The 25420-nt window shown below is 36.5% G+C and overlaps 2 protein-coding genes across 2 annotated transcripts in view; both read left to right on the forward strand.

The window, feature by feature from the left end:
- LOC140230039 (ammonium transporter Rh type B-A-like) overlaps positions 1-14085 on the forward strand; it is an 80002-nt gene extending 65917 nt beyond the window's left edge. Inside the window, exons 5-10 of the mRNA XM_072310243.1 lie at positions 770-933; positions 2023-2160; positions 3464-3594; positions 4395-4549; positions 5997-6070; positions 13985-14085. Of these exons, the coding sequence (XP_072166344.1) occupies positions 770-933; positions 2023-2160; positions 3464-3594; positions 4395-4549; positions 5997-6070; positions 13985-14053 (731 nt within the window). The 3' untranslated portion in view covers positions 14054-14085. The remainder of the gene's footprint in view (positions 1-769; positions 934-2022; positions 2161-3463; positions 3595-4394; positions 4550-5996; positions 6071-13984) is intronic.
- The window catches only part of LOC140229476 (ubiquitin-ribosomal protein eL40 fusion protein), a 336799-nt gene that overhangs the window by 212110 nt on the left and 99269 nt on the right, over positions 1-25420 (forward strand). The gene's annotated exons all lie outside the window — the stretch shown is intronic.

Genomic DNA, 25420 nt, shown 5'->3' on the forward strand with positions numbered 1-25420 from the left:
ATATAAACCTTTTAAGTGATACCTTAATAGATACATAACAAGGAACATTCTTGAAGTTATGATTACATATCTTACATGTTTTCTTATTATATTCTGTTTTTAACAGCTTCAGTCACAAATATCACAAATTAACATGAATGGAGTTAACCTGTTTTGCAAACGAACTCTTCATATAGATAATAATCTCAATGGAGATGGATAGACAAGTAGGTAAGTAGATAGATTGATGGATTAATTCAAAGAAAGGTAGATATGTAGAAAGATTGGTAGATTAATTCAAAGACAGGTAGATAGGTATAGATAAAGTTTGATAAATTAATTCGTAGATAGGTAGATAGATTGGTAGATTAATTCAAAGAAAGATGTAGATTTATAGATTTAGATCAAAGATAGGTAGACAGATTGATAGATTGAGTTCAAAGGAAGGTAGATATATATTAAGATTAAAAACATATAAGATAAGTAGATAGATTGATGTGTGTGCACACATACCAGTATAAGTCTAGTAAGATATAGGCATATTATGTAATATGTGTGATTCCACAAACCTCCCAAGTAATTTAATCATACATAATTTTCCCCCTCTCATTTTTCTTTCAATTAGTTCCATCTTTTAACAAATAAATTCATAATTATATATGTTTATATACTTTTGCATGACATTATATTACTTTTCTTGTATAATTATACTCTTTTTGTAATTTGATTGGCAAAAATATGATTCTGAAAATAAAAATTGACTTAAATTGAATGATTTCTTGCATGGCAGGTACCATCTTCCTGTGGGTCTTCTGGCCAAGCTTCAACAGCGCCCTCGGGGACTACGACACACGCCACCGCGCCATCCTGAACACATACTTCTCTCTGGCTGCCTGCTGCGTCACCACCTTTGCCATCACCACCCTCCTGAACAAGAAGGGAAAAGTGGAGATGGTAGGGAGACATGTTACATAAGATTTACCCCCCCCCCCCCCGCCCCATGGGCCATGATGTAAAACCCCCTTTGTGCCACATCATTCTCAGATGCAATGCATGAGCCCTCTTGGAAAACATTATGTTTTTCAAGCCATGTAACTTTCTGCAGAAATGTTTATGCCAGATATGCAGTGAGCAAAGTTGGAGAGGAAATTCCATAATTTCCTGTGGTATAAATTTTATGACAAAGCTACAACGATTTTTCTTTCAAATGACCAGTCCGTACATCATTGTCCAGGTCTGAGAGGCATGATTTTTGCAGACAGAACTGCGACAGAAAATCAAGAGTTTACTTGAAAAAACCCTATGATGGAACGGCACTATTCAATCACCATGCAGTGCAAACCATCTGTGTGAGAAATGGAATTTATGAGTGACACTTTCATTGTACTATGACATTTGGCGATTTCTTGATTGGTTGGGATGGAGTTAAAATATGCGTTTGAGAACAATCTGTGTATTTGGCAAGCTGTTGACTTGAGTCAGGCGTGCAGAGTGGCGCATAAAGAGGAATTAGCAAAAAATTCACAAAATTGGAGGTCTAAGTGATGAACAATTTCAGAATAGAGAATTGGACCATTCCTTTTCCTATGGTTACATTTTGTATGGATTTTAGGAGAATCAACCACAAGAGAATTGTTTGCAATGTCGTCAGAGTGTGAGAAATGTTACTGATCCAATTGAAGGAAGTGTGAGCAGGGTATATAAGACAATCCATTAAAGCTGGAGATGTGGGCAAGATCAGCCAAGTGCACAGAAATTGTGACTTGTAATGATTTGATTAAAAAAACACATATCATGATCGGGAATATGAAAACTAGGAGATTTTTATACTTTAATTGCAAATGACAAATCAAATAGTGTAGGAGCTAGACTTCCATCTTAGTCTTTTTCTAGACCTTAATAGAGACCTCATTAATGCATCTAGGTTTGAATTCTTCATGTGACTAACAGTCAGAAAGATGTATTCTTCATAGATATTTGATTTGGTATTATTAACCTGTTCCCTGGAATATATACCTTACTTGTATACTTAACAATGCACAGGTCCACATCCAGAATGCCACCCTGGCCGGAGGAGTTGCTGTGGGAACTGCTGCAGACCTGATGATCCAACCATGGGGTGCCATCCTGCTGGGAATTGTTGCTGGGATCCTCTCTACGTTTGGTTTTAAGATCATCCAGGTGAAGCACGGGCGGAGTCAGACCTCCCATGTTAAAGGGATCATATAGTTTTGGTTGAGACCTGATTTCTCGTTTTTTTGGTGAGATAATGAGAAACCTCTTATGAAATATGAAAGAGCATGTAATTCCATGAGGAATTCAACATTTATTTGATGAAAATTGGTTTTGAAATGGCTAAGATATCCAAAACAGAGCGATTCTAATTAGTGTGGGACCCACACTTTTTTACGATCGCTTTGTTTTACTTTGTTTTTGGATGTTTCAGTCATGACAAACCCGATTTTTATCAAATAAACTTTTAATTCCTCTTAAAATGGTATGCTCTGTACTATTTCATAAGTGTTTTGTTGGTATCTCGCAAAAAACTTAAAAGCCCAATTCTCATCTCCACCAATACTGTACCATCCCTTTAACTTCTTTTGAAGCCAGCTCCTTCAATTGACAATTTTTGTAGAATCTGGCTACCCCCCGCCCCCCATACCAAAAGGATCCCACTCTTTCTTTTCTCCTCTTCATCTATTTGTTTGTTTTGAATATTGCAAAGATATACTTCAGATAAGCATTGCTTCAAATACCAACTTCTAGTTGTCAAGTATCTTGAATACTGTAAAACAAAATATTTTTGCGGCATGAAATTTTTGCAGATTGCCTCTAACATTCAATGAAAATAGTGTTGACAAGAACTTTTGCATGCATTATAATCTTTGCAAATCTTGGCTCTCGCAGAATTAAAATGGATGTAAACATTCCTCGTGTTACAGTATTCTGTTTGCAGATCGATGCGCATGCTTGTCTTTCTGACACGAGCTTTTCACTAAGCTACTGAGTACACAATGGGGAGAAAGCATAAAATAGAGATAAACATTTTGTGGCATGCTCTGTTGGAATAGTGTCAGGTTAATCAACAGCAGGAACTTGACAATCTGCTGATTAATATGCTTCCGTTTGTTACATATTCAAAAAGCTGCATCACTTCGGTGATCCCTCGCATTTATCCCCAAGTTGAATTATCCTTCGGGTTTATGCCAGGTTTAAGTGCGTGCGTGTGTCAAACACATAGCGCACTGCTATAGCTTCTGACCATCCGAGCATTGAGAATTTAGAGTTTCTGGGATGAACACTGAACTAGGGCTTGCTATAGCTCAGTCGATAGAGCACCCGGCTAGCTCCGGAGGTCTCCGGTTCGAATCCCAATGGAATCCCATTTTCTTTACTCAATTTTTCAAGGATTAATATATGCTTCTATACATACCTTTCAGACCAGTAATTAACCAGGCGTACCATACACCACCTGTTTCCACAGCCCGCCCTTCTGAAGCTTGGAATCCACGACACCTGCGGGGTGAACAACCTCCACGGTATGCCAGGAATTCTTGGGGGCTTGGGAGGTGTGGTCGCCTCAGCTCTTGCCACCACAGCTGTGTACGGGGACAGGTGAGCAGGACACAGATGAAATAATAACGGCCAGATTCACTCATCTCATCATATCAGTATTTTATGTTTTTGCTTTCAACTTGTTATACGTCTAGTGCACTGCCGTTACAACCAACACACCGATAACAAAATTCTTGTTATAATGAAGTAACAATTCAGGTCCTAAAATAACCATCTCTATATATGTTTAGGAACTGCACTGTTTGGCCATAATGAAATTTCAATACAATGAAAGGAAACTGTCGGTCCGAGGACCCTTGTGATAACCGGAGGCCACTATATCTACTTGTGTGTCTTTGCCATACATGTTGATTGTTGATTTGACCAAGTGAGGTTTTGGCAGCTCCCCAATTCTAAGCCTCCAAGAGCATACAGATGCATAAATATAGATATATTAGTATGTGTTTGATGGTATTAAGGTGTAGCCAGATGGCTCTTTGTACATCTCTTCTTGACAGCAGAATGACATAGACTTCTATGTTCTGTATTTTACACTGTGATGTATCTGACAGAAAATCTATTCAGATAACTTTGGATATCATGCATGTAGACTGTCTAAAAACATATATCACAAGTAAAAACAGCGGAACATTTCATCTGTTGCATTATTGTGCAGCCACAGTGATCACTAATACAAATATCTGATGTGAACAGATTTTTCATGATCTCTTGAAGCCACGAATAAGAGTTGCACCTGATCTATAAAGAGAAGGCAAATACTCTGGATGCTCTGTTAAATTTTTTTTCTGAGAATATTTCTGATGTTTTGACCAATATAATGCTTTATTTCTATTTGCCAGCCTCAAGGAAATCTTTTCAGATCGTTTCGATCCAGACATGGTCACTCCCGGTCCCGACGGTGATGAGATCCGGTCGGCCGGCACACAGGCCCTTTTCCAGCTCGCTGCTCTCGCCATAACCATTGTCATTGCCATAATAACTGGTCTCATCACCGGTGAGTGGCGCGTTTCATAATTGGGTTAGAGGAACTACTGTAAAACGAGGAATTTTTGCCTGCATTTTAATTTCACAAATTTTGTGAGCGGCAACATTCGCGAAATTAAAATGCATGAGAAAGTTCTTGCCTACACAATATGTATTGGAAGCCAGTGGTAAGTCGCAAAAATTTCATGCTGCAAGAAAGGCCGTCGGCTCCAATTCGTGAAATTTTCGTGCTGCGAATATATTGTGTTTTACAGTATACAATGCAAATGCATGTTGACTTGTGTTTTTAAAGTGATTCATAATACCCTCATCATCACTTATGTGGCAAAAAAATATCTGAATATAGATAATTCCACAAAATTATGTTTTATGAAAAGTACACAGTTCCTTGACTCTTATACGGTTACTGACACACAACACGGTGAGTTGGCTCAGTCAGTAGCGCATCTGCCTCACGATCCTAAGGGCCCCGGGTTCGAACCCGAGTCTGGACTGAGCAATGTTGTGTGTAAACATACCATCCCCTCTAGCAAGAGGCATAACACTCTGTCCCTCGGATAGGACATAAAATGGAGGTCCCGTGTATGAGAGAGTCACAACTCATGCACGTAAAAGATCCCGCTTCATTCATTCATCGCAAAGAGTAGTGAGTGTGTTTAACCCAGTGAAGTGGTCCCACCTCACATCCAACTGGACCCCATGGAAGACCAGCTTGGCGTAGCTGAATATTGGCTATCAAGCCATCTTCTCAGATGGAAATGAACAAAAAAAAAAAACCAACAACATTAAGGGTAATATTGTTCCCCCTGTTTTCTGTAAGAGGTAATTCAGAATGCTCTTCAATTTTGCTAAAATTATGAAAATATGTGGAATTTGGGTTTATTTCTTTAAATCGTTGTCCCTGCAGTGATGTCATAAACTGTTAAGCTTCTCATCCAGCAATGGTAGCACTGAAACCTTTAAAAAGTCATAAGTTTTGAAAGGATTGTCAAGTTTTCCTGAAACTTTCACTGATGTGTTCTTCTTCTATCGATGCATTCACTCCATCCACACAATATTGTTGGCTGAGAACCAGAAGGGCTTTATCGCAGTTTTGATGTTAATGAGTAATATTGGTATCATGTTAAATCGTAGAGCTCAATCTCCTCTACATTATGGTGTCAATTTTAGATTACTTTCATTATCAGTGAAATGTTAAAAATTAAAGCCACCAGGGTGCTATTTTACCCTATTTGGAACAGTCTTCTTAAATCTGCACACTTCTGATTAAATAAACTTGTTTATTTCATGAAGATTGATTGTTTCATTTTTATGTACACTCAGATATTAGAATGCGATACCGCCCTTTTGTTTCTCAGCTGACAAATTATATTTTGGTGAATTTGTTCATAATTCTGCGAGGACATGTTGGATGCCTTTCTTTTTCTGTCATCATCTACTGATTTCTATTTCTCCAGGGCTCATCATGAAGCTTCCATTCCTTGATGCCCCAAGTGATGAAGAACTCTACGAGGATGACCCCTTCTGGGATGTGAGTATGAATATTCACGAGTTGCACTCATTAGAATTCTTCCCATCATGAATATGCATTTGCAGGTAGTGCTTTTTTGTTTCATTGTTTCTATCCATTAGAAATTTCCACCCTCCTTGTATAAAGTGGGTCTATGAGAGAAGACATTTCTTTGTGGTAGTCTATGATTACAGCTCTTGTAAGGTAGTATAGGATGGCAAGGATCTCTTGGTCAAAAAAATATATATATATTTGTGTGATAGATTTGATCCACATTTTGTTTGCAGGACAGGTAAATGGATGCTTGATTTTTCAAGAAAATTGAAAAAGAATCCTGTCTGATCCTTTTTTGTATTGCTAAATGTGTTAATGGTTCTGGTTTGAGGTTAGTATGTGCTTTAATTGTGATGTATGTATCATGCTCCATCTTGAAAAGGGGTTTGCTAAAGAAGGCTCCACCACTTACCTTCTTCATGTGAACACTTTGAGGTGCTGTTGGCATCGCATAGAAAAACTGATCATTAATGGTCTTAACAAAAATATGACAGTAAAGACAGTTTAGGCTGGGTTGAGAAGAGCTAATATTGCTAGATATCTTGGTCATTTTCTAAAAAAAAACAGTTTGATATTACTAGAAAGATAGATATGATACAATGAGAGAAGACACAATTATTATGGAATTGTTTTGATAGACAGTTTTGATTCTTCCAATGAAAGCTGATATAAGAAGTGTGGAATGGTTTGAATTGGACTGAATTGAATTGAAATGAATCGAATTGAACTAGAAAATCTTTCTCTAGGACCCAGGCATTTTCATTGAATACAGGGAATTCATGTTTTGTAGCTGTTGCAAACTTTTGATAAAGAAGGTACTATACAACCCAATTCCAAAGTGAACCGAATTTAGTAATAATTAATATATGATTGATAATAATTGATATATCAAAGCTAGTTTGTAAAGATATAACCTGTGCATGCGTTATGGTGATAAGATATTATGTAATGTTCCCATGTAAAATTCTGTATTTTATTTTATACATGACTGATGCTATTGCCATTGATATCTCCACAATGGTAGTCCCATGTCATCCGCCCCTTTGCCTAAGGCATTCTCTTATTCCAGTTAATCATCAAGGCCCTATCATTAAAAAAGAAGTCGCTATGATAGCAACTTTTGCCATAATGCAGTTGTCATGGTAATGACAAGAAGTAAGCTTCCTGATTGGCTGTTGCCATGGGAATTTGCTATTCTACCAAGAGTTGCTATCCTAAAATCTTTTATGAAATGGGGCCCAGTAGTACAGTTTGATATCAATCCACTGACATTTGCGACATGGTTCTTGAACAATTTTATAGTTTGCATATAAAGTTTTTGTACCAAATCCTAGGCTGTGATGAAATATCATACTACAATATATGCGCAACTCACTTCAAAAGTAAAGTTCTTACTGATAATATGCTGTAAAGAGATATTACACATATATTCCATGCATGATTGATGTGACACTCGAAGTAAGTGTGAAAGCTTATATGGTTGACTTTATCATGATATGGAAGAAGATGACAAAGCAAAAATGAAATGCATTAATGGTAGATGATTTATGATATATGCGTACACTGTATATTTTAGAAAGGTGTATGTGTGAATGCGTTCAAATCAGTGTGATGAGATTCTCCATACTTTACTAGTATTTGGAAATATCTGTTCTGCATGACTATTGTTCAAACAAGTTTAAGAGTAACAGGTTGTTCTTGGTTAAGCAAACTTAGTGAGCCACTGCTTTTCCACATTGTGTTCCCAATGCAATATTTACTTTATATACTATTGCATTCCAGTTATCAAAAAAGTACGAAAATTGAAATAACTTGCACTGATGTTAACACTTCTTCCCCCTCCTTTCAAGTCTGTGCAGTACATTAGAGTGTGAAGAGCTCTTGTAGTATATATTCACTGTTTGATATGACAGTGTGGAATCTGTCTCATTTAAAAATGATGCTTTTAATCCGTATCATCTGCATGTTGCTTTGCAATGTATCTCTTACATTTTTTCCGGCTTTGAATTAACTGGAGGTGAATTGTCCTATAGTGCAGACCTCCGATTTCATGATTGTAGTGCTAGCAGGCATATGCTTTAGAAATCTAACCCAAATTAACTTTCTTTTAACGTGTCTGTCTTTTGTGTTGTTACATGTTTTAAAGCTAAATAAAATTCTTTATGTCCTTATTCATATTTCTTGAGCACAATATTCTCCTTGCTACTTATAAACTTCCCACCAATCATCTTAATTTTCCAGTGCTCTTTGACAAGTCCTGGAACAAAAGACAGAACAAGCAAAACAAATAATCCAGACACATCTTAAGGTTAATCACACCCAGCGAGCCAAATTGTTCAGAATTTTACAGTTGATTCTCTTTTTCAGTTTATGCCTGGGGATGAACTTCTATCCAGATTTTCTGGCTTTTGAGCTTGGAAAGATGTTAACTGTTTGTCGTCTAACAAAGCTGATATCTTTTAGCACCCGCATCCTGGTAAAAAATTAACCTGCTCCTGCTCTGTGAAGTTTGAATGCTTTTACATTTCCTGTAATCCCCCCATTTCTTTCCCTTTCTCCAATCTCATCAGGTAATTATACCGTTACTTTTGCAAGAATAAGTGACATTAGAAACACTTTAACAAGATGAAAGAGTTAAGAAAGATAACTACTTTACAACTTTTTACAACCCACGATGGAAGAATTTCCTTCACAGTATGTAAACGATTATTTAAGAAAAATCTGAACACAAAGGCTAACTACAGAACTTCTGAAGTAACTTTGGAAACAGTAAGTTTGTCATCCACGTACACTGTCTACATAACACCTGAAAAGGAAGGATGAACTGAATGCCCATTTTGTTTTCATAGGGTAGTAATGTATGCTCATTCATGCTCACAGAGGCATTATAGGAAGAAGCAATAGTAATTCTGTGTAAATATCATATACATAGTGATTAACACTAGATGTGTGAAAGTTAAGATGCAAGAGATGCTATATACTTGCTGCTGTTCTTAAATCTGAAATATAGAGCTCTCTTTCCTATTTAAAGTTTACATGTGGTTGCCTCCGTGATATTCGAAACTGCTTTGCAAATCCTCTAACCCTTCATCATATGACAAATATGAGTGATGTGGTGTCCGCTGTTTTCTGTGGAAATACACTTTCCGGTCTAGGATTTGGTACATTTTATGTTTCATTTAGGAAGCCAGAGAATAGACAAATATGTAATAAACTCAATGTTCACACATATAAAGTCAAGTAATTAATGGTCTAGTGATTAATAATGATAAACATGATTCTATGATGTTACAGATCAACAGAAATAAACCAAGTGGTACTGAATGATATCAAACTGGAACTGCAAAATATCTATTTTTGTCACCTTTTTTTTACACAATGAAAATTTCAATAAGGTTAGTTTCTAGTGGGCATAGTGTCTGTATAAGCAGTCGATGGATTGATAAATAAAGAAATGAATGAATAAATAAATAAAAAACTAATTAATTGATTAATTAGATAATCAATTAATAAATCGAAAGATAAATATAGATAATTGATCTCTGCCCCACCTATATAACTGATGAAGTTGCTGGAATTCACATAAAAAATTGATGATTTACCGAACTGATGTGATTATTTGAAAAACTGGGACATCAATTTCCAGGAAATACCATCCAGTGTCATAACCGCAGCAGGGAGAACCCAAGGATATCAAATTGTAGATCAACCAGCGAATGCGGTATGGCAAGAAAGAACTCTATAATCAAACTTTTTCTCACTTTTTGATTTTGATCACGTATGTGTGTTATTTCTTTTCTGTTTATTACCACTACCCTCATATTTTCCTTTATCACTAATCATACACATCTATGCAAATCATATTGCACAGCATTCACAGTTTTTCTCGTAAAGAGAACACACAACCTAAAAAGAAATGTGTTTATGTTCAGCATTCTATAGTATACATTTAGAGGCACAACATTTGGGATAGCATTTTACATTAGATATATCTGATAAACTTATCATCTTGGGTTTTTTTTTATTTTCAAAGTTGTCTTATGTCAAACATATACCTGACATATTACTTAATGTTTATTCAAATGTGGTATATTTCTTTAGCGTGAAAAGTAGGTCATGTTTAGCTTCCATTTAAGTATGACAGCTAACTGATTTTACTCAAGTATAATGGGTGGTGAATTTTGAATTATCTTCATCAATACTTATGCACCTCCATTCTGAAAAGTCATCCATTTATTGATTAAAACAACTTCATCATCGTGAACAACGTTCTCATTTGTTCCAGGGACGTCAGATATTACCCACACACGCGTATATATCTCTGTATATTCATATATTAATAGATAATTATATGCGACATATGAATATATGAAGATATAAATGTAAATTACAGAGAAATGAGATATCCATCATTATCAGCTTATATCTTAGAATGAAGCTCCTCAAGAAAATAATTGAGATATGTATACTGGTATATGTGATATCATTAATATCTCCAAAAACAATTCTTGCTTTGTGAAAAGAGCAAAATCACTTCCAAGATTTTAAGTTTTCTCTGATCATAACTTGAAGGATATTCCTTGATATGATATGCGAGGTATCACTGGAAAAAAATTTTCTTTAGCTCTATCTGATGACAGACATACTTTACTGTTTGAAACTGGCACTTAACTAGTTTTGTGGCCAAATCCTTTAAATACCGAGGAATTTTTGAAGGAGTTTACATTCCAAGAGATGATCCAAAGACTGTTTTCAAATATGTTTATATATATATATATACTTAATGTTAATATTTTTGTTTTATTATTGAGGATACATTATTGGTAATCTTACCTTTGTCATCTTTGTGATTATTATTTTTACCACTATCAGTGAGTTATATTGATACTTATTATTCACATTCTTATTTCGTATTTAGATTCATGACACATGCCAGATTTATCAAATCCATTATATTTTTACTTGATTTTGAGGTTGAAGGGGTGGAAAACTTGATACGATAGTTTATGCATTTCATGAGAGTAGTTTTAACCCATTGAAGACGGACTAATTTTGCTACAACAAACATTTCCCATAGCCACTTGCCCTAGTATACTTGTGACTTGTCCTTGAAGGGTTAAAAATCTATGCTTGAAAGAACTTTCTACTTGCAGAAGTTTCTACTTGCAGAGCAAGTACATTTGTGTATGTGCTAAGTGCTGATACAATAATAATAATAAAAAGACACTTTTATTTATTGATATTAGCACAAATAAACAACATTCTATTATGATTTTAGAGCAGCAGTAGATTTTTTCCCCTTCAATTTACTTCACCCAGTTGAGCAAACAAACCAGCAAGCAAACAATTAAACATACGTGTTTGCAAGGGTAAGTTATTTTAATTCTCAAGTGAAAACTTGAATTGTAATGGAAAAAAAAAGTGGAAATAACATAAAATGAAAGGAATATACATGATAAAAAACATAAGCTTTTTCATGTTTTCTTTCTTACTAGAGACATTTTGTTTGGAAAATTTTCTTCTTTTGCTTCAGTTTTGCCATTGTTTATGAGCATTCTATTCAAAACATTATCATCACATTCATGAACAAATTGTCAGTTTCGCCAAATGATCCTTTCAAAAACCTGCATCCCAGCTACAAGTCCAAGCAAATAGAGGCAGATATCAAGTTGAACTACTGTACCAACCACAGACTTATCATCAATATCGTCAGCACCACCAAATATCATTTTAAATTAGAGTCATCCACCTTTCATCAATCTTTTTTTTTTAATACTTTTTGCACCAGCAGGCATGTGTGGGAAAAAGCAACCCTCTTCAAAAAAAAAAGAAAAAAAAAATGCTTATACACTAATTTGATTCCTGCTTCACATATGTAGTGTTTTCTCCTTGTCTTTTGCCCACTTTGCATGCATGTGAGACATGTCCTGATATTTAGCCCATTTCTCTACTATTTGATGTTCTATCCTCCATTAAAAGTTTTTGACATGATTCAGAAAAGCAAGATATCCTTGTGAGATTTATCATTAACCTATGATAATTTCTACATTCATTGATTACTTTGTGTGACCAAAGTTCATGAAGTTATATACACTTAAACTATCACTGCTTCATGTTTTATCTGCTGCATTTGTTCAGTAAAAGCTGAATTCTATTCTTGGAGTCAAATCAAATGTAATATGCAGGATAAATTGCACCATGTTCTTTATCAGGGGGTAGGGGGAGGGTCAGTTTTTGCACCCACATGAGTCACCTGTGAGTCTGTGGATGATGTTAGAGAAAGTATATTGAAATATAGTTATCAACAGCTCATTTCTGTGGCACTATTACCTTGCATAAACATATTCTCTCCTTAACAATATCGCCAAAAAATGTATTTGTTTTGCCATTAATCAAACTCCATTCTAAGTTGTCATTAAAGGACAAGTTCACCTTCATAAACATATGGATTGAGAGAATGCAGCAATATCAATAGAACACATCAGTGAAAGTCTGAGGAAAATTGGTCAATCGATGCAAAACTTATGATTTTTAAAAATTTTTGTGTTGGAACTGCTGGATGAGGAGACTACTATAGCTTGTGAGTCATATGCGTACAACACTATAAAGAAAATGTAAAGAAAATTCAACATATTTTCACTTTTTTTGCATAATAAAAGAGCACTTGACTTGCCTCTTTCTAAAGGCAGGGGGAATAATATTACCCCTAACATATGTCGGTAACGAGTAAAGGGAACGCGTACTTTTTTCAAAAGATGAAGTTTTGTGAAATTCTCTTTAGATTTTCCTTATATTGTTGTACGCATGTGACATCTAAGTTATTCATACACTGCAGTAGTCTTCTCATCCAGCGGTTACTGCACAAAAACTTCAAAAATTCATAACTTTTGAACGGATTGTCCGATTTTCCTCAAACTTTCAATGATGTGTTCTACTAATATTGCTACATTCTCTCAATCCTTATGTCTATGAAGGTGAACTTGTCCTTTAATATCAAATCTCTGTATCACTACATAAAGAGCATTTCTGATTTGTTGATTTTACATGTTGACCAAGTGTGTGTACATTGTATTCTGTCTGAGAAAGTCATTTTAACAAACAGACAAAGCTGTGTTCTGTGTTCATTTTCATTTGTGCTAACTCGTGTCTGGATTGTATTCTTGTTTTATATTGTGTGTTAGTATGTCTGTTGCATGACTTTTTAGTATGTGGCATTTTGTGGCACTATAATCATTTTGTGGGTCATTGAATATAGACCTAATATAGCTTTGATAGCATGAGTTGTTTAAATCATTGTTTCGTAACATCTTTGTATTTCTTCTGCAAACATAGTTTATCAAAGAACATAAAATATAAATAGTGACACAATCATTTCTTAAGTTTGCCCTATCAGTCTGCGGGATCAAAAGAAATATTTGTCGTAATCTTTTTACTCTGCTGTTATACTCTGCTGGTATAAACTATTGAATTGAATTGGTGTATCTGCACGCATGTATGAGAGAGAGAGAGAGAGAGAGTGGGTGTGTGCATGTGACAAGTTTATATTTAACATTTTCTTCAAGACATCCTTAATATCTTATGTGGTATTGTCCATAGTTGTGACAGAGTTGAAGCATTAATTTATGAAAATGTTGCTGTTAAGATTTCAGCCAAGCATTGCAAAGTCCTTAATATGTGGTATATATCATGTTTGATTATGTTGATTGAAAAAAATTGTAAATGGTGCCATACGGGGAATAAATAAATCTAATTCAAATCAAATCAGATCAAAATCTGTGGCTCAATTGATATCTAAATCTTCTCTCCATCTTTCCCCCTCCTCCTCACACTTTTCCTCCTCTTCCACCTTCCCTTGCCCCTACCCCCCCCCCCCTAAATCAGGACATCGAGAGGGAGGACCTTGGCCAGCCCACCGTCCACAATGGCAAGGAGGCTGATGCACGAGTCTAAAATGGCGACCTCGTCTGCCTGGCATGTGCCAGACTGGCATGTGCCAGTGCTCTTCAAGGAGGCTATGGATTTGTGTCTTGACCTGGGGCAGCTTTATCTGCTCACGGTGTCTTCCACTTTCGCTAACCCACATGGTGCCTACACATTATCCAATGAACGTCTCACTAGTTGACTCTATTGCGGTGGATACTGTTGTCACTGATGTGATAGTCAGATTGAATTCAGCGAACGTGATTGGTTCTTCTGAGTTTGTTTGTATTTCATCTCAACTCAGCAAGTTCAGTGTATTCCAGAGAGATTCTCATTACTCTTAAGTGATGTGGTTGGGTTTGTCTGTTTGTTTGTTTGTTTGTTTTTATCATGTATGGGTTTATGTACACACTTAATCACCTTGGGAAAGTTGGTTCAAATCTACAAAATTCATACTGCTACTTCTCATGAGCGCCATGAGCATCTTTTGATGGACTGTTGCGCTATAAAAGTATACACTATTATTATTATTGTTATTATTCTCTGGTTGCAGATTGCAGTATTAGTTACATTCAGACGACAAGCCCTAACCTCGAGATTAAGCTCTTGCCTCCTAACTTCGACGTGCGTCCACACGATGAAGCTTAACCTCGACGTTAAACTCCTGCCCCTTTGAGTTCATTGATTTTTGTGTCCACATGGTGCTTAACTACGAGTGGAGACCACCCGTGGCTCGTGGTTAGAGCGCTAACCCTGAGATATCTTGTGGCTCAAGCTAAGCTCGAGGTTAGCTAACTATGAGTGCGTCTACAAGGTCCCTTACTATAAGCTTAACCTCGAGGTTTCCTAACCTGGAGGTTAAGGCTTGTCGTCTGAACGTAACTATTGTGTCTTGTGACATGACATTATAAGTACATGGGGGAAAATAATTCAGTAGAATTTTGGAATGGAAGTGATGTGTGAGACAATAACATGGAGGAAAAGAACATTGAAAAATCAGCTGATTATAAATAAGTAAAATTGCATGTCTTCATTCTACATATTTTTGTATTTGCATAATCGTATACCAGAAATTTTGATATCCAGCTATGCTACTGTGTGACTACATTATTATCATTGCTGGATTATGCATTTATTTCTGTGGTTGTAGTTATAGACATATACATTGTAGGAATTTAGCAGTCTTTAAAAAAAATGTTTAATTCATATACAATTGCAGTTGAAGTAGTGTGGAACAATATCATAATGCATGTATGATATATTTTGTAGTGTTATGGTAGAGAGATATATCTTTCATTTGTAACACATGCTATTTGTACATTGTAGATATACTCCTCTTTGTGCTAATAAATACAGAAATTGTGACAAAAAGACTACTATAGCCTTCCTCTTTTGTCTGTTGCTTTTGTTTTAAACTCTTTAAAGTCAAAGCATTTGACTTTGAAACAAGTTGACTCAGAAATGCATTTAACAAAAAATGTATTGTATGTTTGCTCTGTATTCTATAATCTGTGTGATTTATTGGATCATAGCCCATTCAGACACACTAAGATATTTCATATTGATACTGATATAAGATCATTCCGACACAACGTCCTAATATAGGATAATCTTGTGGCACCACATTTCATTATAAGCTCATGAATATGTATGAGTTTCCCCCATGTGCAGTACAAATCTTGAACTGACTTTATGAATTGTGTTTTCACATTGCACTGATTTCATTTGGTAGTTTGCCTTATACTTATATGATGTATACAGTAGGTATTAGAGCATTTAGACACGAATATGTATGTGTTTATAAACATATGAATATGTATGTCTTCATATATGTGTGTGTTTATATTATGGTTAAGATCATAATTTTGGGCTGAAACAACTACACATGCACTCTAGAATGGAATGGTAAATCAACATTTGAAATAATGTCACTCCTACCTTTTGTAAAATGTTCAATTTAGCACTAAAAATGTTGCAGTAACATGTCAGTAATCTGGTAATGGTAAATCCAACATTTTGAGTGTCAAAGTGGACAGTTACTGAAAGGTTGGAATAGTGACAGCATTTACAATGGTCATTTACCATTTCATTTTTTTTAAGAGTGTGAAGAGTGCAACCAACTTCAGATGGTAGCAGACATTGTCTTGGTGGTGCTCAATTAAAGGGATGGCACAGTTTCGGTCGAGGTGCGGGCTTTTCAGTGATTATTATTATTTTTTTTTTGGAGATAATTTAGAGACCTCTCATGAAATATGAAAGAGCATATGATTCTAAGAGGAATTCAAAGCTTATTTGATGAAAATTGGCTTTGAAATGGCAGAGATATCCAAAATAATGCAATCCTAATAAATGGTGGGACCCACCTTTTATTAGGATCACTTTGTTAACTTTGTTTTGGATATCTCGGCCATTTCAAAACCGATTTTCATCAAATAAGATTAAATTCCTCTTAGATTTGTGTGCTCTATAACATTTCATAGCATGGTTTCTAAGCATCTCACAAAAAGTTAAAAGCTGCATCCTCACTTTAACCAAAACTATACCATCCCTTTAAAGGAGTTTGATTTTTTTAATGATATCAATGTCCTTGGAAGATATTTTAACATTTTTAAGACATCAGCATTGTCACATGTGAATTTCCCTTTTGTTACACGTTGGTGAATATAACGAGAGAGGTCTAAACCATGACAAAAGGAGAGAGAAATAAAATGAAAGTTAGGGATAAATGCAAACGAAGAGAGATTGAGAAACCACTGTCTTCGTGGTTTAACCCATCAAATCCCAGGAGTTGAATTTTTGTGCTGTATCTTTTTCATCATACTACTACCATTCCATTGTTACTATTTCATTAGGCAGGGAAAAAAGCGGCCAAACTTGGAAGAATCTATATCATATCATGGTCATATATAAAAAAAAAAAAATGTACATAGACATTCGTGCTGTCATGCAAGTATTAATGAATATGTTATTGCATATCCAGTGCATACGCACAGCAGGGAAGGAAATGAAGAGTTTGTTTGCAAAAACCGATAAGTCCATTTTTGAAGATTTTGAAGTACGGTCTCTGTCATAAAGTAAAAAAATAATACCTTTTACATGATATATTGGTCACTACATATAAAGGTACGTTTTTGAAGTTATGGTCCAAAGAAGCAAACATTTCTCGACCTTTAATCGCACATATCTCCATTTGGCAAATATGGACTTATCGGTTTTTGCAAACAAACCCTTCAAATAAAAATGTATATTGCCAAAGATCCACTAACAGAAATCTTTGGGAAGGATGTCCATAAGAAGGTACATATTATATTTTTCAGATATTAATGTGAGGAAAAAGTATCGGAAAGGGAAATTGGTAAAACTATTTTGGCTTGCAATGTAGTTGCTTATGGTGATTGATGTCTGTAAATTCAGAAAAAAAGAAAAGAAAAGAAACACAGAAAGGACTTTGAAAAAAGGGGGAACGAATGGAAAAGAAAACTTACAGAAAGCTGAAGGTAGATGACGTATCCAATAAAGTAATTTGTTAAATATACAATACCATGTTTTGTAAGTAATAAATATGGTTAAATGTATATTCTATATTGGTCTTTGGTAATTCTTTGTCTCATTGTTTCTTCAAGAAGAAAAACATGAATAGTGGAAAAAACATACCGAATTGTTGGAGTCCTCTTATCCAGCAAGTTGCTGTTCCGAGCCATTTCTTAGAGGAATTCTGGACCAGTTAAAAGTAAATCTGCAATGAAAGAGTAGAATATCAAAATTGAAAACATGATTTAAAATGGAAAAAGAAATTAAAGAATTTATGAAATTGTGAAGTTTTTACGAATTTTTGCTAAACAGTTTTGAGACAGTTGCTAATAAAAGTGCAAATGAGTGAGCGCATAATGTCATCACCTAACAATTTTCTATTGCACGTGTTCAAAAAAAAAAAAAACAGAAAAAAAAATCTGCTTTGAAAATAGTTAAATATTGTAATGTTATTCCAGACTAATAACTTAGTGAAACTTCAAAATATTATTTCATAACGTCATTGACCTTTATTCGATTTTTATTAAGTTTTCACGGTTGTGCTTATAAGACTTCACCCGTTCTTTTCAGACTATAACTTTCAAATAGTTCGGAATCTCCCGTGAAATATTCTTAACCTTTCAGCGGATTGTCTGATCTTCTCAAAGCTTCACTGATACACTATATTGATGTTTCTGCATTCACTTAATCCACACACATGTGGGAAATATTTTTGATATCATTTTCTCTTTAAACGTCTGTTTATCACAATCAAGGCCAAGATAGAGTATTTCCAAAAAAAAAAAAATTCATGTGTTTTCGAGGAAATGTCATCTCATTATCGTTGGACATGCGAATGTCCAGTCAACATTCAATTTACTGAAGTTCCTAATTTCTTCATCTGCAGACCTCGTGTTGGGGACAAGTGTGTGCGTGTGTGTGTGTGTGTGTGTGTGTGAATGTGTTTTGTGTATGGGGGACTGACCACTCTTTTCAGCTCACCGAGAGGGACCAATAATGGGGTCTGTTTTTACATTTTCATCTTCTTGCAAACGTATCGTCCAATTCGTCATCAAACTTGACAGGTAATAGAATATTTATTTTGATTTGTATACCCGATAGCTAAAATCCTATTTGCCAATGGGGCAAACACGACTCTCCCGTATCCTTAAATAATACATTTCTAATCTTTGAAATAGACACTGCTTTAATTAATTGGCTTCAGTTGTTTATTTCTCCTCTCTTGTGCCCCTTTCCCTCCTCTTTCCACCGTCAAATAGCTTATTAATTAGGCAGGGCTAATATACATGATATGACCTTTCGTAGAAAGGGTTGCGAGTTTTTGTGTTTTTCAGCGAGTTTGTTCAGAGAGCGTCAATGTGTTCTGAACATATCTACCGCAGATCAGACGGTGCTGGTTTCACGCCAACCAACCATTGTCGGTCAACTTCACCGTGGCATGATGCAAATCCAGATTAGATCATGCATTGTTCATGTTACCTTGAATAAAATATGCAATACGTTACCGACATGACCTATCCTACATCTTTTCATTATCCAGCGTGAATAAAAGAGCCATGGAGCATATTTGTGACTGCAACATGTCTTGGCCCTTTCAAACTAGAGTTACCGCGACAACGTCCCGCGGGTTGAGACCGTGTAATCTTTTCTTCACCCTGCCTGTTAAAACGGTCCCGTAGACACATAAGAAACTCTCTGATATGAGTATTTTCCGATCAAAAATTACCAATTGATGGTGATGATGATGACGATAATAATAATAATAATAATAATAATAATAATAATAATAATAATAATAATAATAATGATAATAATAATAATAATAATAAGAAGAAGAAGACAGAAGAAGAAGAATCTTTATAATAAGCCACCTGACGTCTGACGGCAAGGATAAGCAGAAGACGGGATTAAGGGAGAGAGGGGGGAAAAGGGCATTTTCATGTCGAGTGCACTCCCGTTATGACGAACACGGTTTATAACGAAATTCTTGTACAACGAAGTAAAATTTCAAGCCGCAAAATTATCCGCTCTATAACGTCTTTTATCGCTTATTTGTTCGGTTATAACGAAATTTTGATATAGTGCACTCCCGTTATAACGAACACGGTTATAACGAAATTCTGGTTAAAACGAAGTAAAAATTCAGACCGAATCAGTATCTGCTCTTTGTCTTTTATCGTGTATTTGTTCGGTTGTAACGAAATTTCAATATAACGGAAGAAAATTTGCCGGTCCCAAGGACTTCGTTATAACGGGAGTCCACTGTATAACGAAAGAAAACTTCCGGTCCCAAGGACTTCTTTATAACGGGAGTCCATTGTAATGACCATTGATATACTGGCTCGACATTGGCGGTGGCAGCTGGCCCTGGGCCAAGAAAACTTGCTGTCGGGTCACCAAACTTTTCCAAAACATGCCTCGTGGTGACCCGATCGAGCAAGTAAGATTCGAAATAGCTTGCAACGTTTCCTTTTACTTTAATAGCGCCACTATTCATTTGCAGGCCACCAACATTAAATGTCTAATGCCGCGCGGACTGGGGCCTGTCTTATAAAGACTTGTGATAGAAATCAATCACAAGTTTTTTGTGTGCTGCAATGCAAGTTGCGATTGATTTGGGGACTTGTGATTGATTTGAAGGCTTTATAAGACGGGGCCCTGGTCATCAAAAAGAGAGAGAAAAAATATCATTCTGCTTAATTCGAGATACATCCGATTAAACCTGCTAAAAAACAACAACAATCAAGATGAGAAAATATGGGATGATTTTAATCATTACTTCAAAAAGTAACAAGTGAGGTATCATTGCAAAGAGTTTTATTTTGTTCCATCTAACGGCGAATTTCCTTTAAGATGTTTAAAAAATGGCGCTCAACCCATTTTGCGATCACACTCCTCATAATATGTTGCTCGTCAAGGGCACAATCCAAGATAGGCATATTTTATTAATTCAGAAGAAGTGGCGTCTTTGTATTTTAGATGGATTTACCAAGTCGTCTCATTGCAATAAGACAATAAGGTCAAGGGCAAGAAAAAGAATGTTAGAAAAGGCAAAATGTTATTAATGCATATTCATTATGGGTATACAACCCCCAAAAGAATACGATCCATCCCGAAAAGAGGACACGCCTTTGCATGTTTGGGCAAAGATACCCTGTGTATATTTAAAGGGGATGGCTAGTAACTGATCAGTGGGAATCAGTGGGAATGCTGGGGGTGATTGTTCCAATCCTTGTGGGATTCATTTAAGAGTAGGACCTACATTATGTATCTATTGTTGTGTGAAAATTATTCGCGTCAGAATGGTCTCGTATTCAAGTAATGTGCAGTTTAATGTTTCCAGGTTATCATGCCTGTACTGACGAGGCGATTAAACTGCACATTACCATGATTACTTGAATATGAGACCATTCTGACGCAAATAATTTTCACACAACAATAGATACATAATGTACTCTTAAATGAATACCACAAGGATTGGAACAATCATCCCCCAGCATTCCCACTGATTCCCACTAATCAGTTAATAGCCATCCCCTTTAAATGCGCCTTTGCGCCGGGGGTCAGAAGCGGATCTAGAGGGGGGTTGGGGGGTTGCAACCCCCCCCCCCCCCCCAAAAAAAAAAAAAAAAAAATGAAAAAATAAAAAATCCGGGGACCATTTTTTTTTTAAATCTTATTTTTTTTTTTAAACTTGTAATCTTATTTTTTTTTTCTATTTATGTATTTAGTGGTGTTTTAGATGCAAGAAAACGCCATTTTCACACACAGATTTTCAAAAATTCTCCCTACTGTGGGAGGGGGGACACCCCCCTCCCACACCATTCCCCCCCCCCCCCCCCCTCGCTCGCTCCGCTTTCTCGGGCTCGGTCGCTATGCTCCCTCGCATACCGCCCCAACCCCCCCCCCCCCCCTTTATAAAAAGCTAGATCCGCCCCTGGGGGTTTTGTCGTCCCTTTGTGGCATGGCCCCCTCATACGCGCCCGTTATGGCGTGGCAAATAGAAAAAGGGGAAACATAATGTAGGAGAAAAGAAAACACTATTCAGGGACAAAACCTGCCATATTTTACTCCCTAATGCCACCATGATGATGATGATGAAAATGAAACAGCATTTATATATAGCGCCATTTATCTGTAGAAACATTCAAAGGCGCCCAATCATTAGCACTTGGGGAAAGGGTGAAGTGTGAACAGGAGAGTTTGTAAAACACAGTAAAAGGGCATCAATGTTTGTATATTGATAGTCTGTTCTGTCCTCCCCCGCCTCCAGCTGCTTGCTCCGCAAGCGCGGCGTTAAAAACAAAACAAAACAAAAACAAACACCAAATGAAAGCAAATGATATCGCATGTCATCTAATCGGACTAAATGTGCGCAACGCGTATGTATGCACACCGCTGACAGTGAAATGTTCGTAAAACACTGTTACCATTTACTCGATAGCAGCGACACGAACATGTCACGGTATCGGTCTCCCTAGGCCTGATTGATAAAAAAATAAGGAAATAGTTTGACTTCTTTACCTTTTTGCCGTCACGTATTTAAGTCAGCAGTGCCAAATTTTGGAACGTCCATGTTGTTTGAGCCTTGTCCATTAATTTCATCGATTCGCTTAAATTTGTTTCTCTATTATTGTGAGCTCTGAATCGCGGTGTTATATTACAAAGAATGTCCCCTGAGATGGCACATCAGGTTTTTGTGCGTTGCGTCGGGATTTTCGTCATTCTGCTACAACTGATCGGTAAGTTTGATTTCCATAAGTGACATGCTCACAAACCGAATAGAATGAATTTAACGTCTGCCACGAATATCCCCATCAAGGCAGGACTTGGCATCAGAGGTGGCCCGGTGGCCCGGTGGCCCGGTGGCCCAGGGCCCTGTTTTATGAAGAGTTTATATATGATTGATTATATAGGTTGATTTCTATCATAAGTCTATGGCAGCTTGTGTGGTAAGGGAATTTACAATCGATTATATCTTTTGATAAAACGGATCCATGGGCATTTGAAAATGTATCTTGGGCCACCATATTTCCAAAAGATTTTTTTTTTTTTTTTGTACCTCTATCAGGCAACTATGCTTCAGGATGGAATGTTATTTTTCCTTTTATTTCGGGTCACAAAAAAAAAACAAACATCAAATTTGACGATTTTTGTGGCTTTCAGTGGCTCTAACGGGCTACGAGAGAAAGTGCTATAGTGTTATAGCTGCCTGTCATGCCTGTGAGTGTGTGTGTGTATGTGTGAGCATGTGTGTGTGAGAGAGAGTGTGGAATGACTTCGTTTCGAAATCACGTGCATAGAAATTGTTATCTGTTAAGAAAATAAAAACGACAGTGGTTTGTCCACTTTGCTAACTGAATTGGACAATAAGCGACAACTCCAGTGTTTTCAAAGATCCATATCTCAATAATAAGATAAAGGCATCTGATCCTAGTTAAACACCTATATCCTACAAACACACACATGCACACACAATACACACACAAGTACACATACCATTACGCCTTCTTGTGCATACGTATGTGTGTGCGTGTGTGTCGAAATGAATGCACTTTTTTATTTTTGTAAATAATAATATGTAGGGATACATAACCACTAAATTAATCAACTGAGGTAGACCTCGCTGTAGTTATTTAGGAGTCATCATGTGATATTCAGGAATTGAAGTCAGTCATGTTGTCATTTCCCCCCTTGTGAAGCAACAAAATGTACATACAATGTATTTCATTGAATATCAATAGGAGATTTAGGCTTCTACCAACTTTAACTGACTTGCTTCATCGAATTTATTTGCTTGCTGTTCTTTTTTCCCCTAAATGAACTACGTTACTGATATTCAATACACCCTTCTGAAAGAGTTGGTGGATTAACGTTGGCTGTTAAAGGGGAAGGCTAGTAACTGATCAGTGGGAATCAGTGGAAATGCTGGGAGATGATTGTTTCAATCCTTATGGGATTCATTCAAGAGTTCATTGTATATCTATTGTGTGAAAATGATTTGCTTCAGAATGGTCTCATATTCAAGTAATGTGCAGTTTAATGCTTCCATAGCAGGTTAGCGTCCCTGGTCAGTGACGGAGCATTAATCTGCACATTACTTGAATATGAGACCGTTCTGAAGCAAATCATTTTCACACAACAATAGATATACAATGAACTCTTGAATGAATCCCATAAGGATTGGAACAATCATCGCCCAGCATTTCCACTGATTCCCACTGATCAGTTACTAGCCTTCCCCTTTAACCCTTGTGAATTTGATTGAACCATTTTATGCATAAGTCTCAACATGGGTGCACCGTCTAGTGTACCCTTATGAACATTATGTGAACCATTCGATGATCCTTTCTAAACATTGGTGCATAATCAGGCGTACTATACTGAACTTAAATTTGTGAACCATTAATCGGAGTATCCTTTTGACCATGGTTGCAAAATACCTTGTAGGCCCTACCCCTATGAACGGGGTCATTCCACGAGATCCACGACACCCACGAGTCATACAGCCCACGAGTTCGACATTTAAAACAGGTCCATGAGTCATACAGCTCACGAGTCATACAGCCCATGAGTTCGACACTATAGGTAAAAACAGCCAACGAGTTCGACAGATACAACACGGGGCTTATTGTGTCGGTCTCGTGGGCCTTGTTAGCTTAGTGTCGAACTCGTGAGCTGTATGACTCGTGAGCTGTATAACTCATGGGCTGTATGACTCGTGAGCTCCATGACTCGTGGGCTGTATGACTCGTGGGTGTCGGTCTCGTGACGTGCACCCGTAGGCCCTACCCCTACATGTCAACATGGGTAAACTACATTGTGTACTCTTCTTAACATGACATTGTGATTGTGTGCATCATTTAGCAGTGTTTGACATATCTTGAGTGAACCACCTCGTGTACCCGTCTGAACATGGGTGCACAATCTGGTGCGCCCTCGGTACATTATTGTGAACCATTTGATTAAACCTTCTGAACTTGGGTGAACCATTTTGTGTAACTTTCTGAGCATAAAATTTTTTATGTGCATTATCTAGTGTGTACCCGTCTGAGCATTCGTGAAACTTTTTTGGTCTGCCTTCTGATGAATAGGGGTAAACCATTTAATGCAGTAATCTGAACATGCGTGAACGATATAGTGTTTGGTGTAGGCCTGCCCGAATTATCTGGTGTACCTTTCTGAACGTGGATGAACCGTTTGGTGTATATTTCTAAAGTCACTTGGTGTATACTTTTCCGAAAATGGGTGGGACACTATTTTGATGCACTCTTCTGGATATGTCTAAAGCATTTGATGTATCCTTGTTAATATAGGTAAGCTATATCTGGTGTACCCGTCTGAACAATGGTGACCCATTCGATGCACCCTTCTTGATATGGATGCTGGAGTTCATAACTGGCTGCCTTGTTAAATCCACTCAAACAGCGAAACATGATTATTATTTGTGCAATTTTTGTACAAAATACAGATATACAAAACAACGACACTTTGCCTTTTCTCAAATATGAGCAATGTTTGATTAATAGGTAAAAGGGATTATCAAGATCAAACCTGTTTTGATTTTGAGGACGCAGATTGCAATTTTGAGTTTAGCCTGTCATTAAAGGCAGTGGTTCAAAATAGTTCTGTGAGTTCGGGATCGAAACAACCAATGTAAAATGTTAATCAGCGTAATCAGTGTTATAAAGTATTGTTAAATAGACAAGTTGAGAACAATTAAATTTTATCAAGATCGTTTCTAGAATAAGCCGTCTACAGTTGTGGCTTATTGAGAAAAATATATCTTCTTATATCTTAGGCTTTTTTGAGACATTTTTTTAATATGGAATTCAAGAGTGTTTTGTGATACAAATGACCTATATG

This window comes from Diadema setosum, chromosome 6 (assembly GCF_964275005.1).
Source record: "Diadema setosum chromosome 6, eeDiaSeto1, whole genome shotgun sequence".
Classification (NCBI taxonomy): domain Eukaryota; kingdom Metazoa; phylum Echinodermata; class Echinoidea; order Diadematoida; family Diadematidae; genus Diadema; species Diadema setosum.